The 17337-nt window shown below is 42.5% G+C and overlaps 1 protein-coding gene across 1 annotated transcript in view; it reads left to right on the top strand.

Annotated features, from left to right (window-relative positions):
• Nucleotides 1-17337, top strand: part of pak1ip1 (PAK1 interacting protein 1) — a 71108-nt gene that overhangs the window by 43380 nt on the left and 10391 nt on the right. Inside the window, exons 7-9 of the mRNA XM_087978677.1 lie at nucleotides 6957-7054; nucleotides 8111-8210; nucleotides 17122-17248. Coding sequence (XP_087834803.1) covers nucleotides 6957-7054; nucleotides 8111-8210; nucleotides 17122-17248 — 325 coding nt within the window. The remainder of the gene's footprint in view (nucleotides 1-6956; nucleotides 7055-8110; nucleotides 8211-17121; nucleotides 17249-17337) is intronic.

Raw genomic sequence — 17337 nt, 5'->3', positions numbered from 1 at the left:
ACATGTTTAACTCCTCTCTCTCCTTATTCGTCACCGCACTAGCACGTGGCATTTGGCACGGGTAACAAACCAGAGATAATAACTCTGTTTGTTCTAGCTCTAAGCTTCCACCCAAGCATCCAGAATTTCTGCCTTAAATCCCCATCTCTCCTCCTACCTGTGTTTTTAGTGCCTATGTGGACCAAAACTCCCCCTCACCCTCAAAGATCCCAACACACAATCCGAGACATCATGAATCCTGGCACCTGAGAGACAACACACCAACCGTGAGTCTCTCTCGTTCCCACAGAATCTCCTATCTGTCTCCCAACTATGGAGTCCCCAATGAGTAATGGTCTGCTCCTCTCCCCATTTGCCTTCTGAGTAACGGGCAGACTCTGTGCCAGAGACCTGTACCCCATGGTTTACCCCGATAAGCTGTCATCCCACCACCAGTATCCAAAATGGGATAATTGTTGAGGGGAACGGCCACAAGGGATCCCTGCACTGTCTACCGGTTCCTTTTCTATCCCATGACTGTAACACATTTATCTTTTTCTTGTACCTGAGGTGTGACTACCTCCATGTAACTCCTTTCAATAACCCCCTTCGCCTCTCGAATGCTGCAAAGTTCATCTAGCTCCAGCTGGTTTTCAAGGAGCTGGAGTTAGCTGCACCTCCTGTAGATGACATTAGCAGGGATGCTAATGGTGACCATTATGTCCCATATTCTGTAGGAGGAACATTCAACTGTCCTAACCACCATTCCCACTATTCTGAATTCCCAAAGAGACTATTGAAAAATAAAGAATAAAAAAAACTAGTAACCTTACCAATCTAGAACTCTTTTTTTTGGCTAGAGGAGGAGGCTGGGTGGGAGACACTACCCAAGTAGTATTTTGGATAACGCAACCGTCCAAATATATTGCTTCACTTCACATGTCCTGCTCAGCGTGCACTCCGCCTATTCACAAGGTGAGTTTTTAAAGCACTCACTTACCTTCCCAGCAGCCCCTGGTCATCACTCTTGTTCTCCCTACTGCTAAACAAAAAGGCCAGACCCTTGAGGTAAGTCCCTTTTAAGTGGGAACCTACCTGCTGGCAGCCCCTGCTGTTCTCTCCCTCTCTCCTCACTGCTCCTGAAAAATGGAGGCCTACTCCTGAATTACTCTGTCTTATGAGCTAATGAGGGCTGGGATAGAAGGATAGAGCAGATGAAAAGTTGCTGAGGAGTTGGTGCACAGGAGAAGTGTTTACATTTTTGGATCATTGGAATCTCCTCTGGGGTAGGAGTAATCTGTACAAGAAAGACAGATTGGACCTGAATTGGGAGGGAGATTTGCAAGGGCACTCGTGAGGATTTAAACTAGTAAGGTGGGTAGGCAGGGGGTACTCAGGGAGTTCGTGAGGAAAGAGGTCTATCTGAGACTGGCACAATGGGGAAAAGGAGTGAGTCAAACAACCAGGGCAGGCAGGAACAAAGCAACAAACATTGGTGATGGGAAAGTTGTTGTAGAGAATCCTAAGGGACAGGATTTGGAAAGGCAAGGACTGATTAGGGATAGTCAACATGGCTTTGTGTGGAGGAAATTATGTCTCATGAACTTGATTGAGTTTTTTTGAAGAAGTAACAAAAAGGATTGATGAGGACAGAGTGGTGGATATGATCTATATGGATTTTGGTAAGGTGTTCGATAAGGCTCCCCATGGTCAACTGGTTAGCAAGGTAAAATCTCATGGAATACAGGGTGAACTAGCTGTTTGGATACAGAACTGTCTCAAAGGTAGAAGAAAGATGGTGGTGGTGGAGGGTTACTTTTCAGACTGGCAGCCTGTGACCAGTGGTGTGCCACAAGTTCTGGTGCTGGGTCCACTGCTTTTCATTATTTTTATAAATGACTTGGATGTGAACATGGGAAGTATAGTTAGTTTGTAGGTGACACCGACATTAGATGGGTAGTGGATGGCAAAGAAGGTTACCTCAGAATACAACAGGATGGTCAGATGGGCCAATGGGCTGAGGAGTTGTAGCTGGAGCTTAGAACATAGACAATAGAACAATACAGCATTCGGCCCTCGATGTTGCGCCAACCTGTGAACTAATCTAAGCCCATCCCCCTACACTGTCTCATCAACATCCATGTGCTTATCCAAGGATTGTTTAAAGCTCCCTAATGTAACTGGGTTAACTACATTGGCAGGTAGTGCATTCCACGCCCTTACTACTCTCTGAGTAAAGAACCTGTCTCTGACATTTGTCTTAAATCTATCACCCATCAATTTGTAGCCATACCCCCTCGTACAAGCTGATGTCAGCATCCTAGGAAAAAGACTTTCACTGTCTACCCTATCTAATCCTCTGATCATCTTGTATGTCTCTATCAAATCCCCCCTTAGCCTTCTTCTTTCCAATGAGAACAGACCCATGTCTCTCGGCCTTTCCTCATAAGACCTTCCCTCCAGACTGAGCAACATCCTGGTAAATCTCCTCTGCACCTTTTCCAATGCTTCCACATCCTTCCTGTAGCATTTTGTATAGTTATAGCATGACATTGCGGCTCTGGAACTCAATCCCTCTACCAATAAAACCAAACACACCATATGCCTTCTTAACAGCACTATCAACCTGGTGGCAACTTCCAGGGATCTATGTACATGGACTCCAAGATCCCTCTGCACATCCACACTACCAAGAATCTTACCATTGACCCAGTATTCTGCCTTCCTGTTATTCTTCCCAAAGTGAATCACCTCTCAGCTCAATTCTGCAGTTCATCCAACTCCCCTTGCAACTTGCAACATTCTTCCACACTATCCGCTACTCCACCAACTTTAGTGTCATCTGCAAACTTACTAATCCATCCATTTTATAACAAACCGTAGTGGTCCCAAAACAGATCCTTGTGGCACACCACTAGTAACCGGACTCCTGGCTGAATATTTTCTATCAATCACCACTAGCTGCCTTCTTACAGAAAGCCAGTTTCTAATCCAAAGTTTAATTTAGATAAGTGTGACATGCTGCATTTTAGAAAGGCAAACCAGGGCAGGACATATACACTTAGTGGTAAGGTCCTGGTGAGTGTTGCTGAAGAGAGACCTTGGAGTGCAGCTTCATAGTTCCTTAAAAGTGGAGTCACAGAGAGATAGGTAGTGAAGAAGGCATTTGGTATTCTTTCCTGTATTATTCAGAGCCCTGGGTATATGAGTTAGGAGGTCATGTTGCACCTATACAGGACATTGGTTCGACCACTTTTGGAATTCTGAGCTCCCTCCTATGGAAAGGATGTTGTGAAACTTGAAAGAATTCAGAAAAGATTTACAAGGATTGGAGGATTTGAGCTGTAGCGAGAGGCTGAATAGGCTGGGGTTGTTTTCCCTGGAGCATCGGAGGCTGAGGGGTGATGTTATAGAGGTTTATAAAACCTGAGGGGCATGAATGGGATAAACAGGCAAGGTTTTTTTTCCTCTGATGTGGGTGTCCAGAACTCGAGGGCATAGATTTGGGGTAAAAGGTTAAAAATACAAAAGGACCTAAGGGGCATCTTGTTCATGCAGAGGGTCGTGCATGTATGGAATGAGCTGCCAGAAGAAATGGTGGAGGCTGGTTCAGTTACAGCATTTAAAAGACATCTGGATGGGTGTATGAGTAGGAAGCGTTTCGAGTAATAGGGGCTAAGTACTGGCAGTGGCAAAAAAATTAGGTTAAGTATCTGGTCGGCATGAACAAGTTGGTCCAAAGGGTCTGTAGAGATAGAGAGGGTGTTGTGGAGGGATGTCTTTCTGAATGGTGTTCGATGACCAGTAGTGTTCCACAGGAATCAATGCTGGGACCTGTATTGTTTGTAACATATATATAAATTATTTGGTTGAAAATGCTGGTTGTCTGAATAGTAAGTTAGTAGATGGCACAAAAATTGGTGAAATTTTGGATAGTGAGGAAAGTTGTCCAAGGACGCAGCAGGATCTGTTTAAAAGTTGGGCAGAGAAATGACAGATGGAGTTTAATCCTGACAAGTATGAGGTGATGCACTTTGGTCAAATGCAAGAAGGAAGTCTCCTGTATGTGGACCCTTGGAGCATTGATACAGAGGGATCTTGGGGTGCAAGTCTACAGCTCCCTGGAAGTGGCAACACAAGTGTATAAGGAAGATGCATGGCATGCTTGCCGTCATAGCTCAGGACGTTGAATTTAACACTTTAATTCGGGCACATTTGGAGTATTGTGTGCCGTTCTGGTCACCACACTGTAGAAAGAATGTAGTTACTTTGGAGAGGTGCAAAAGAGAGTCTACTAGGATTAGAAGTGCAATAGCTATAAGAGATTGGACTAACTTAGATTGTTTTTGCTAGGATTTTGGGGACTGAGGGGAAACCTAAATGGAAGAATGTGTAGTTATGAGAGGCATGGGTCAAGTGGACAGTTGGTGTCTTTTTCCCAGGGTAGAACTGTCAAATATAAGTAGGCGTAGGTTTACAGTAAGAGAGGAAAAGTTTAAAGTAGATGTTTGAGGTAAGTATTTTTTTTTACAGAGAAGGTGTTGATGCCTGGAAAATGCTGCTAGTGGAGGTAGTAGAGCAATGTTGAAGACAGACATGTGACAAGGCAGGAAATAGAGGCATAAGGACTAATTTAGAATGACATTAACACAGACGTGGTGGGCCAAAGGGGCTGTTCCAGTGCTATACTGCTCAATGATGTGTGTTCTGAAGTCCACAGGGAGTGGTATAATATGGGTTCTAGGACTTTGTCTTGACTTCAAGGATTCTGTTTAAAAAAAATCACTTGCTCCTAGCACAAACACAGTAGTTGACTATCCTGTGGACTACAGCATAATAGGGAGAATGAGGAGAGGTGAAATAGAGCAGGACAAAATTGCTGAAGAGGGAGGAATGGTATGGGTTGAGAGAAGTTGTTAGAAAGTGGCTAGAGTACTGTCCATGGAAAGTCAGGAAAGTCATTTCACTGAAATCTCAAGACCTGCCACAACCGCAATGTCAAAGCAGAGTGAAGAAAACATTTCTAGTGACTGCAAACATTGTGTTAGGTTCCTACCAGCTTGAAGCAGACTGTATTTCCAACATCTCTTAATTTGCCGTCCACTTTTGCATAAAGTAGGTGAAATAACTGCGCAGAGGTCAGTACCTCGTCACCAAGTCATCTCTTATTTACATGTGCAAAGTTGGGTTCAGATCAGCCAGCTCAGAGCCAGTCCCTAGAGTGAGGAGACTCTCTGAATCTCCTGTTTTTTATTTGTCAGTCAGGGGCTCTCTGGCCCAGGTTAACAATCCCAATCAAGAATCTCCTAGTTAATAAGGTCCACCTGACTCTCGTTCCAAACATTACAGTAGGAAACCAGGACAGTTGATTTCATTTTATTCTGTCTTATTGGACAGACGCATGTGCAGTGAGCACATGGCTTTGCAAATATGATAATGTTTAAAAGACCTGGAAAGTGCCGTCCGAGAAGGTGGTAAAAACAGACAGCAATGTTGAAGACAGACACATGAACGAGCAGGGGAGAGAGGAATACGGACCATGTGCAGGCAGATGCAATTAGTTTAGAATGACATCATGGTTGCCTCAGATGGGCTAAAGGCCCTGATTCTGTGCTGTACTGTTCTAAGTTCTGTCATTCCCATGCCCTTTAAAATCCACCGTCACTAAATTCCCCACGAGCAATGACCTAGAGAATTACCATGGACTGAAACTGAACTGGACTGGTTATATAAGTACTGTGGCTACAAGGGTAGACCAGAGACTGAGAATCTTGCAATGAATAACTCACCACCTGACTCTCCAAAGGCTGTTCACCATTTACAAGGCACAAGCAAAGAACATGACGGAATGCTCCCTGCTTAGCTGGATGAGTGTAGCTCCAACAACACTCAAGAAACTAGACAACTTCCAGAACAAAGCAGTCTGCTTGATTGGCATCTCATCTGCAAACATTCATTCCCCCCACCACTGACACTCATTAGCAATAGTTTGCACCATCTACAAGGTGAAAGTGAGGACTGCAGATGCTGGAGATCAGAGCTGAAAATGTGTTGCTGGAAAAGTGCAGCAGGTCAGGCAGCATCCAAGGAGCAGGAGAATCGACGTTTCGGGCATGACCCCTTCAGGGCCCTGAAGAAAGGCTCATGCCCGAAACGTCGATTCTCCTGCTCCTTGGATGCTGCCTGACCTGCTGCGCTTTTCTAGCAACACATTTTCACCATCTACAAAGTGCACTGCAGAAATTCACCAAGGTTCCTTAGACAGCATCGTCCAAATTCTTAACCACTCCTACTTAGAAGGACAAGGGCAGCATACAGATTGGGACATCACTACCTGCACATTCCCTTCCAAGTCACTCATCATCCTGACTTAGAAATGTGTCACTATTTCTTCAGCCTCACGAGGTCAAAATCCTGCAATTCCCTCTCTAATAGAATTATGGGATTACCTGTAACAAGTGGACTGCAGTGGTTCAAGAAGTCAGCACAACATTACCTTCTGTTGGGGCAATGAGGGGAATAGGGAATGTATTCTGGCCCAGCCAGCAACATATCCCACAAGAGAATTAAAAATAAAACAATGATGTAGAGAACGATTTCACTTAAAAGCTTGCAAAACTTATGTCCAGTTTTCATTGAAATGAGTGGTGGACACCATTGCTTTGCTACTGTCCCACGACAACATAATTGTGCCATTTGAATATTAATGAATGTAAGTGGTGTTGGTAAGTGTAAATGTTTAAGGCAAATAAAATTTTTTACATATACTGGAGACAAATAACTTCATGCAATTCCACTAAATTATTGCCAGAGGAGCTTCATCAGAAAATTGCAGTGTTAGTAGTGTTCTATTTATTGTCAAAATAAACGGTTTATTTTATAAGCTCATGGTTAGTGACCATTATTTTAAAGCCCTGGGATTGAAATGCAAGCAGATTTCCGTGTTTAAAATTAAATGTATTTTATTTGTCTTTTAGGAGTCTATCGTTGCTATAGCTGGGGATGAAGAATATGTCAGATTGTACAATACAAACACAAAAGCATGTCTTTCTGAGTTCAAGGCTCATGACACCAGGTACAATGTAAATTCTTTTGCACTTAAAGTTCATTGGTCTTTAAATTACTTCTGTTTGAGCAAAACATACCCATTGACTTGCTTAACATTTGTTGGTCAAATCAGTTTTCCCAACCATGGTCGCCTGGTTTCAAATTTGAAGTCTGGTGAAATTTGATCATTCGGATCATTCTAAACAATGTTAAATAATGTTACCTATTCCCCTCTCCCTCTGAAGTTTGAGCCAACTCTGACTTCTTGATGTTAAACTACCACCTTTTTAACTCACGTCCTCTACTTTCCAGCAACTTGAGAAATAAATATATTCTGTGGACTCTTACTTAAATTTTAGAGTGCTATCCTTTGTCAGATTGCAAACGAGTCATTAACTTTGGGCACTGCTGCTAGGAAACTTCTTTTAGTAGTAAGGAACTGCTCTTATAGAGTGTATTTATGTTCTCTGAACATCCTGAAGGTTTCATAGCAAATGGCAATCTTTTGAGTCATTGTTGCTTTTTAGGTAGAAGTAGCAGCCAATCTTTATGTATTGCAAGATAAAAGAGCAACTGCAATCAATGATCAGTCATTTGTTTAAAATTATGTTGCTGATTGAGGGAACACCAGGACTGCTCCCTCTTTTCTTCAAATATGGCCTAAGATCTATGATCTCTGCCTGAATAAAGAGGTCTTCAGTTTAATAAAACACAGTGTGGCACTCCTTCCATGCTACAATGATACATCGTCTCCATTATGTACTAATGTTCTAGACTGAGATTTGAACTCTCAAATTTCTGATTCAGGTGGAACAGTATCACTTACAGACTAAAGCTGGCAAGGAAAAGTTTCAATCCTGTACCAAGCAGGAACTATACTTGCTCTTCTGCATATATTATGACTTTACAAACATTGGCAGGTAAATAGGAATCAGCTTTGTAAAGGAGGAGTGTATTTATAATCTTCTGTCCTGTTTGAACAGCTTCAGAAATGTTTATTCTTTCCACAGGAACCTCTGCAGGTATTCAGTTATTATGCGTGAGTCTTGCATTTCCAAATTTCTATATCTTTAAACTTTTTTAGGGTAAAAGTGATGCACTTTTTCTCAGTTGCACAGAGTCATGTTCTTGCCACAGCATCCAGCGATGGTTACATTAAGCTATGGCAAATAGACATTAAAAAGGTAGGCAATCAATATTTTTGTGAATCTTTTAATGTATAACCTGGAATGAAGTTTAGATAACTAAAGGATGAGACATGTATGTTCTAAAAGAATGGTTTAACTTGAAAGTATTTTTATACATTTAAGGGGTATGGGCATCACTGACTAGCCCAGTATTTATTGCTCATCCTGAACTCCCCTTGAAAAGGCTGTGGTGAGATGCTGTTGCTGTTGAGGAGAAGATTAGATTAGGTTAGATTACTTACAGGTTAGATTAGATTAGATTAGATTAGATTACTTACAGTGTGGAAACAGGCCCTTCGGCCCAACAAGTCCACACCACCCCGCCGAAGCGCAACCCACCCATACCCCTACATGTACCCCTTACCTAACACTATGGGCAATTTAGCATGGCCAATTCACCTGACCTGCACATCTTTGGAGTGTGGGAGGAAACCGGAGCACCCGGAGGAAACCCACGCAGACACGGGGAGAATGTGCAAACTCCACACAGTCGCCTGAGGCGGGAATCGAACCCGGGTCTCAGGCGCTGTGAGGCAGCAGTGCTAACCACTGTGCCACCGTGCCGCCCACTAAGCTTCTGGGATTTTTGATATCTCCAAGTCTGGATGGTGAGTGGCGTGGAGGGAACTCATGGGTGATGATATTCCCATATATTGGCTGCCTTTGTCTTAATAGGTGGTAGAATTTATAGGTGCAGTCAAAGGCACCTTTGATGAGTTACCGCAGTGATGAGTGACAGTTACATGGGATGTTTTTTCCTGGGTGCTGTTGAGTTTCTCAAGTAGTGTTGGAACTACTCCCATTCAGGCAAATGAAGACTATTCTATTATTCCTGACTTGAAAGCCTATTCACTGTTTACAAGGACCAAGAGGTGAACTGCTCACCACTGCGTTCCTAGCCCCTGACTCACTCTTGCAGCCACAGTATGTTTATCACTGGTCCAGATCAGTTTCTTGTCAATGGTAAGGTCTATAATGTTGATACTCTGGAGTTCAGTCATGGAGATGCCACAGAAGCAATGGTTAGATTTTCCCTCTTGTTGGATGTAGTCAGTGATTACATGACACTTGTGTGGGACCCAATGGTCATTTCCCCTTGTCAGCTCTAGCTTTAGTTTAGATTAGATTCCCTACAGTGTGGAAACAGGCCCTTCAGCCCAAGCAGTCCACACCGACCCTCCGAAGAGTAACCCACCCAGACCCATTACCCTCCTACCAATGCACTTAACAATTTAGCGTCACCAGTCCACCTGATCTGCACATCTTTGGATTGTGGGAGGAAACCAGAGCACCTGGAGGAAATTGACACAGATACTGGGAGAATTTGCAAACCCCACAGAGACAGTTGCCCGAGGCTGGAATTGAATTTGAGTCCCTGGCACTGTGAGACTGCAGTACCAGCCACTGAGCCACCTTGCCGCCCCTTGAATTACTGAAGTTGTTTCAGCCTTAGTTTTAGGCTTTTCCATCATTGAGAACGGGGATATTTGTGGACCTTCACTTAATGCAAGTAGCTTAATTGTACACCATCATTCTCAGCTGGACATGACAAAATTGCAGAGCTGGGAGCCAATTCAAGCTGTGGAATCAGAGACCCCTTTCTATTACTCACTTCTTTTGTGTTTTGGCATTCAAGTCGAATTGTGCATGGCTTCATCAGGTTGACACAGTTCTTTTACACATGCCTGGTGCTGTTCTGGTGTTCCCTTCTGCACTTTTCTTTTGAGTGGTGATCTCTTGTCTTGATGGTAACAGAATGGGGCATATGCTAGGGCATGAGGTTGCAGATTGTGTACTGTTGCTGGTGCACCAAAATGCCTCATGAATGCTCAGTTTTGATTTGCTAGATCTTTTTGAAATCAATCCTATTTCACATCATGGTAGATGGAGAATATCACTGGTGTGAATAGGGGACTTCGTCTCCATGAGGACTGTATGTGGCCATCATTGCTAATTAATACTGTCATGAATAAGTGCATCTGTGGCAGGCAGGTTAGTAAGAATGAGGCCAAGTATCTTTTTTTTTGGTTATGGTTTGTTCACTACCACTGCAGACACAGTATAGCAACCATTCCCTACAAGATCAGTCATTAATGCTGCTGTCAAAGCCACTCTTGATGGACATTGGAAGTTCCCACCGACAGTACATTTGACAACCTTTGTCACCCTCAACATTTCCTCAAGTTGTATTTAACATTAAGTAGTACTGACGAATCATTTCATCAGCTGGGGGTAGCTTTGTATGGTTATCAGTAGGATAACTATTAGGATTAGTGACTGTTTAATCTGATACCTTGAGATTTAAGGAGTCCAGAGTCAATCTTCTGGATACCCTCCTGGACTGTGTGCAACTCTGCCACCACCTTTGCTGTCCTTTCAGTGGGACAGGACATACTAATGGATAGTTTTGATGTTGCCTGGGTCATTGACTGTAAAGTACAATCTCGAGTATGACTATGCCAGACTGTTGAAAAACTAGTCTGTGAAAGAGCTCTCTCAATTTTGACACTGGTCCCCAGATGTTGATGAAGATTTTTGCTAGGTTGATGAGGCTGAGTTTTCAATTGTCATCACTGGTGACTAAGCCAATGCCACATGGTCTGTCCAGTTTCATTCTACTTTTGACAATTTACGGCAGTTTGGCACAACTGAGTGGCTTGGTAATCCATCTCTGATTCAGCCACATTGTTTTGTTTTGCTGTGGGGCTGAAATCTCATGTTAGCTAGATCAGGTAAGGATACCGATGTCCTTACCTAAAGGACATTAATTAGCAAGATGGTTTTTACAACATTTAACAGTTGTTTAATGGCTATCATTTATTTTTTTAATTCCAGATTCTTTTTTCTAATTCAAATTCACCATCTTTCCTTGTAGAATTCAACTTGTGGATTATTAGTCTAGAGACAATACCACTAATTCATCATCTCCCCGTGTCCTTCCTATCAAATTTCAGCCCATCCATTATGTCAACCATCTCTGCTTCCACTGATATGTTATCAGCTTCCTCTTCCTGAATAAACCTATAAATCAGCTGATACAAATAATCTAGTTTTTCCATGTTCCCTGTCACCATGTTTGATATTACTGGGCCCCATCTTGTTTATTATTATCCTGGGAAAGATCCTATCAGGCCCTGGGGACCTACCTACCTTAATGTTTTTCAAGGCATCCACTCCCTCCTCCCTCTTAATATCAACTTACCCCAGAATATCAACATACCCTTTCCTACTCTTACCATCATCAGTATTGTTCTCCTCGGTGAATACTGCTGCAAAGTATAATTTATGACCACACTCATTTCCTGTGGCTCCACGCATAAATTCCCTCATTTGTCCTTGAGTGGACCTACCTGTTCCCTTTGCCCTTTTGCTGCTAATATATGCCTTGGGATTCTCCTTAACTCAATATCCAAGGACATTTCTCGACCTCTTCTAGCCCTCCTAATATATTTTTAAAGTTTTTTGTTTTGTTTCCTTTTATACTGCACAAGGGCCTTGTTTGACTTCTTTTATATGCTTCCTTTTTCTTTTTTTTAACTAAACTCTCTTTATCATCCAAGGTTCCTGAAACTTGCCACCTTTCTCCTTCATCCTCACAAGATCATACTGGTACTGAACTCTGATTAATGGGCTTTAGAAAGAAACCCACATGTCAGATGTGGATTTACCTTCAAATAACTGCCACCAATCTAATTTCTCCAGTTCCTGTTAATATTGTTGCAATTAGTCTCCTCCCAATGTAGCACTTTCACCCAAGGACCAGCCTTATCATAAACCGTATCTAATTTAAAACTTACTGAATTATGATCAAAATTCCCCACTGAAACTTTGATTACTTCATTTCAACACATTCCCCCATACAATGTCTAGTATGGCCCCTCCAAAGTTGGGCTATCTATGTATTATTTCAAGAAATCCTCCTGGATGCACCCACCAAATTCTGCTCCAACTAAGCCCCTGCTACTAATGGAGTACCAGTCAATATCAGAGAAGTTCAAACCACCCACTACAACAACCCTGTTTTTTACATCTTTTCCTGATCTGCTTACACACCTGTTTCTCCATCTACCACTCGCTATTGGAAATCCTACAGTATAACTCTATTATAGTGATTTTAATTTTCTTATTTTTCAGTTCTGCATTTATGGCCATTGCGTCCGTGTTGGTCAAAAACATCCACCTAATTATTCTAATCTTATTTTACAGCACTTGGCCCACAGCCTTGTATGCTTTGGCTTTGCAGGTGCACAACTAAATATTCCTTAAATATAACAAGAATTTCTGCTTTTAAAAATGATGTGGAGGAGCCAGTGTTGGACTGGGGTGGACAAAGTTAAAAATCACATAACACCAGGTTGTAGTCCAACAGATTTATTTGGCAGCACTAGCGTTCGGAGGATAGCTCCTTCATCAGGTACCTTTTGAAGAGGATCATAAGATACAGAATTTATAGTAAACGATTACAGTGTCACACAACTGAAATAATATATTGAACAAACCTAGATTGCTGTTAAGTCTTTCATCTTTTAGAATGGGTTGCAGATTTTGACTCATGAATATATAAACCCCATAAGTTCTGGAATTTACCTATTAATAAATCAAAACCTGCAACCCATTTTAAAAGATGAAAAACTTAAAAGCAATCTAGGTTTGTTCAATATATTATTTCAGTTGTGTTACACTGTAATCTTTTACAATAAATTCTGTGTCTTCAGATCCTCTCCCAAAGCTACCTGATGAAGGAGCAGTGCTATGAAAGTTAGTGCTTCCAAATAAATCTGTTGGACTGTAACCTGGTGTTGTGATTTTTAACTTTGTCCACCCTTAAGCAGGCAGTGAATTCTTGATTCCCACAACCCTCTGGGTGAAAACGATTTTCCTCACATCTCCTCTGAACATTCTGTCTCTTAACTTACATCTCGAAGTCCAAATAGACAATGTCAAAGCATTGGCCTCATTTACACACCTGTCACCTCTTCAAAAAATAAATCATACTGGTCAGACAAGACGTTCCCTTAACAAAACCACACTGACTCTTCTTGATCAATCCCTGACTGTTTAAATGCAGATTAATTCTGTCTCTCAGGTTGCTTCCAATAGTTTCTCCCTCACCAAGGTTATTCTGACTGGTCTTTAATAATTTCTTCTTTAAATAGTTGTATAGAACACAGCGCAGAACAGGCCCTTCGGCCCTTGATGTTGCGCCGACCTGTGAACTATTCTCAGCTCATACCCCTACGCTATCCATGTGCTTATCTAAGGATTGTTTAAATCTCCCTAATGTGGCTGAGTTGACTACCTTAGCAGGTAGGGCATTCCACGCCCTTACCACTCTCTGCCTAAAGAACTTGCCTCTGACATCTGTCTTAAATCTATCACCCCTCAAGTTGTAGTTGTGCCCTCTCGTACAAGCTGACGTCATCATCCTAGGAAAAGGTCTTTCACTATCTACCCTATCTAATCCTCTGATCATCTTGTATGTCTCTGTCAAATCCCCTCTTCGCCTTCTTCTTGCCAATGAGAACAGACCCAAGTCTCTCAGCCTTTCCTCACAAGACCTTCCCTCTAGACCAGGCAACATCCTGGTAAATCTACTCTGCACCTTTTCCAATGCTTCCACATTCTTTCTGTAATAGGGTGACCAGAACTGTACACAATATTCCAAGTGTGGCCGCACCAGCGTTTTGTATAGTTGCAGCATGAAATTGTGGTTCCAGAACTCAATCCCTCTACCAATGAAACCTAACACACTGTATGTTTTCTTAACAGCACTGTCCACCTGGGTGGCAACTTTCAGGCATCGATGCACATGGACTCCAAGATCCCTCTGCACATCCACACTACCAAGAATCTTTCCATTGACCAAGTACTCTGCCATCCTGTTATTCTTCCCAAAGTGCATCACCTGACATTTAGCTGCATTGAACTCCATTTGCCACCTCTCAGCCCAATTCTGCAGTTTATCCAAGTCCCCCGCAACCTGTAACGTTCTTCCAAACTGTCTACTACTCCACTGACTTTAGTGTCGTCTGCAAATTTACTAATCCATCCACCTATGCCTGCGTCTAAGTCATTTGTAAAAATGACAAACAGCAGTGGTCCCAAAACAGATCCTTGTGGCACACCACTAGTAACTGGACTCCAGGCTGAATATTTTCCATCAACCACCACTCGCTGCCTTCTTCCAGAAAGCCAGTTTCTAATCCAAACTGCTAAATCATCCTCAATTCCATGCCTCTGCATTTTCTTCATCAGCCTACCATGTGGAACCTTATCAAAGACTTTACTGAAGTCCAAGTATACCACATCAACTGCCCTACCCTCATCTACATGCTTGGTCACCTTCTCAAAAAATTCAATGAGGTTTGTGAGACACGACCTGCCCTTGACGAAACCATGTTGACTATCTGAAATCAAATTGTTGCTTGCTAGATGATTATAAATCTTATCTCTTATAATCCTTTCGAAAACATTATCTACAACAGAAGTAAGGCTCACTGGTCTATAATTATCTGGGTCATCTCTGCTGCCCTTCTTGAACAAGGGCGCAACATTTGCAATCCTCCAGTCCTCAGGTACTAAACCTGTAGACAATGACGACTCAAATTTCAAAGCCAAAGGCTCTGCTATCTCCTCCCTAGCTTCCCAGAGAATCCCAGATAAATCCCATCCGGCCCAGGGGACTTGTCTACTTTCACTCCTTCTAGAATTGATAACACCTGTGCGTAACTAACCTCGATCCTTTCTAGTCTAATATCATATTGACTATCCTTCAGTATTTCGGCTCCTCTCCTGTGGCCTCCTGTTGTTTTCTCCAATACTATCCCATGCTCACTCTATTAGGTTATATTTTACTTTTGACCATCAGTACCAACCTGGTCGCAAAGAAATCTAATGGAGAATTAAGAAGCAACTACTTTCTCCAAAGGTTAGTTTAGTGAAGTGAAGAACATGGATATAGTTTAAGGGGAAGCTAGTAAAGGATATGGGGAAGTAGGGAATTGAGTGAGAATCTGGAATTCACTGCCTGCTTGAGGATGGTAGAAGCAGAAGCTCTCAAAATTTAGAACATAGAACAATACAGCGCAGACCAGGCCCTTCGGCCCTCGATGTTGCGCCGACCTGTGAACTACTCTCAGCATGTCCCTCTACACTATCCCGTCATCATCCATGTGCTTATCCAAGGACTGTTTAAATCTGCCTAATGTGGCTGAGTTAACTACATTGGCAGGTAGGGCATTCCACTCCCTTACTACTCTCTGCGTAAAGAACCTGCCTCTGACATCTGTCTTAAATCTATTGCCCCTCAATTTGACACCATCAACCGAGGAAAAAGACTTTCACTACTTACCCTATCTAATCCTCTGATCATCTTGTATGTCTCTATCAAATCCCTTCTTAGCCTTCTTCTTTCCAATGAGTACAAACCCAAGTCTCTCAGCCTTTCCACATAAGACTTTCCCTCCAGACCAGGCAGCATCCTGGTAAATCTCCTCTGCACCTTTTCCAATGCTTTCACATCTGTCCTGAAATATGGCAACCAGAACTGTACACAATGTTCCATGTGTGTTTTGCACTAGTGTTTTGTGTAGTTGCAGCATAATATTGTGGCTCCAGAACTTAATCCCTCTACAAGTGAAACCTAACACACCGTGTGCCTTCTTAACAGCACTATCAACCTGGGTGGCAACTTTCACGGATCTATGTACCAGGACTCCAAGATCCCTCTGCACATCCACGCTACCAAAAATCTTTCCATTGACCCAGTGCTCAGCTTTCTTGTTATTCTTCCCAAAGTGCATCACCTCATATTTAGCTGCATTGAAATCCATTTGCCACCTCTCAGCCCAATCCTGCAGTTTATCTAAGTCCCCCTGCGATCTGTAACATTCTTCCAAACTGTCCACTACTCCACCGACTTTAGTGTCATAGGAGCATTTCGATGAGGAAAGATGCAAGGAGGCTTAATGGGACAAATACCATTGTGGAAGTGTTGGACTAAATAACCTGCTTCTGTGCAGCATTTTCTATGTGATTGCATGTGCTAGTCCTCCTAACCACACTCATGGAACCCCCTACAAAGGTAATGCTCCCAACTGTCCTTAATGAATGCCCGAATTGCTCCAGAAGTGGTTCAGCACTGCAAAACTCTTGCACAAAATGGGATTAGAATAATTAGGTTGTTGTTTTTCACTAATGTGGATGGAATATGTTTGGAACTGAAGAAAAAGAAAGTATAAGTCGTGATGCTAGAGTTATACTATCGGCCTTACAGCGGGAGATAGAGGAACAGGCATGTAAGAAGGTCAGGGAAAGATCTGAAAACAATGGAGTTCTTGTAGTGGGTGATTTTATCTTCTCTAACATTGACTGGACCCCCTTGGAACCAGGTGCTTTGATGAAAGAGCATTAAAAGGAATCCAGAGATTTTGATCTTCGAGGTCCTATTTTATAAGGGCTGTATTTGCTGACATCATTATATGTACATGATGCACCATTTTAAATGCAGCTTGGAACCCAGGAGAAGGAGGGGTGAGACAGGGTCAGAACAGCTTGGGGGGTGAAGGATTGGGAGTTGGCAGCCAATGTTATAGGGAATTCAGAAGAGAATGTTTTACTGAAAGACTGATGAGAATGCAAAACTTGCTACCACAGGGTGTGGTTAAAGTGAATGTTACAGTGAACTTTTGCTGTCACACCATTCTTGAATTTGAGGAAACAAAGTTGAACTAATTGATGTCTGCTGAAAATAAGTTGCTGGAAAAGCGCAGCAGGTCAGGCAGTATCCAAGGAGCAGGAGAATCGACGTTTCGGGCATAAGCCCTTCTTCAGGAAGGGCCTAATTCATGTCTGGGTCGACATCCAAGAATACCGATGTAAAGACCTTTCATCTGTCTTTGTATTTCAGATTCAGAGTTGTCCTGTGTTGCTGAGTAAAGTAAATACTTCTGCCCGCCTGACCTGTCTAGCTGTGTGGCTGTCAATTCCTCAAAGCATTGCACAAAGGACTGAAGAGCAAGTAACACAGTGTGAAGGTATGTGGGGAGTCCACTGCATTTAAATGTTGATTAACAGTTTGGATTTATACTTGGGATAGTGAACTCTGAGTCTTGAGTCATAGATT

This window comes from Chiloscyllium plagiosum, unplaced genomic scaffold (assembly GCF_037043375.1).
Source record: "Chiloscyllium plagiosum isolate Xiang-an unplaced genomic scaffold, Cpla_swu_hap1 HiC_scaffold_34, whole genome shotgun sequence".
NCBI lineage: Eukaryota > Metazoa > Chordata > Chondrichthyes > Orectolobiformes > Hemiscylliidae > Chiloscyllium > Chiloscyllium plagiosum.
This window is presented reverse-complemented; position numbering and strand designations above follow the sequence as displayed.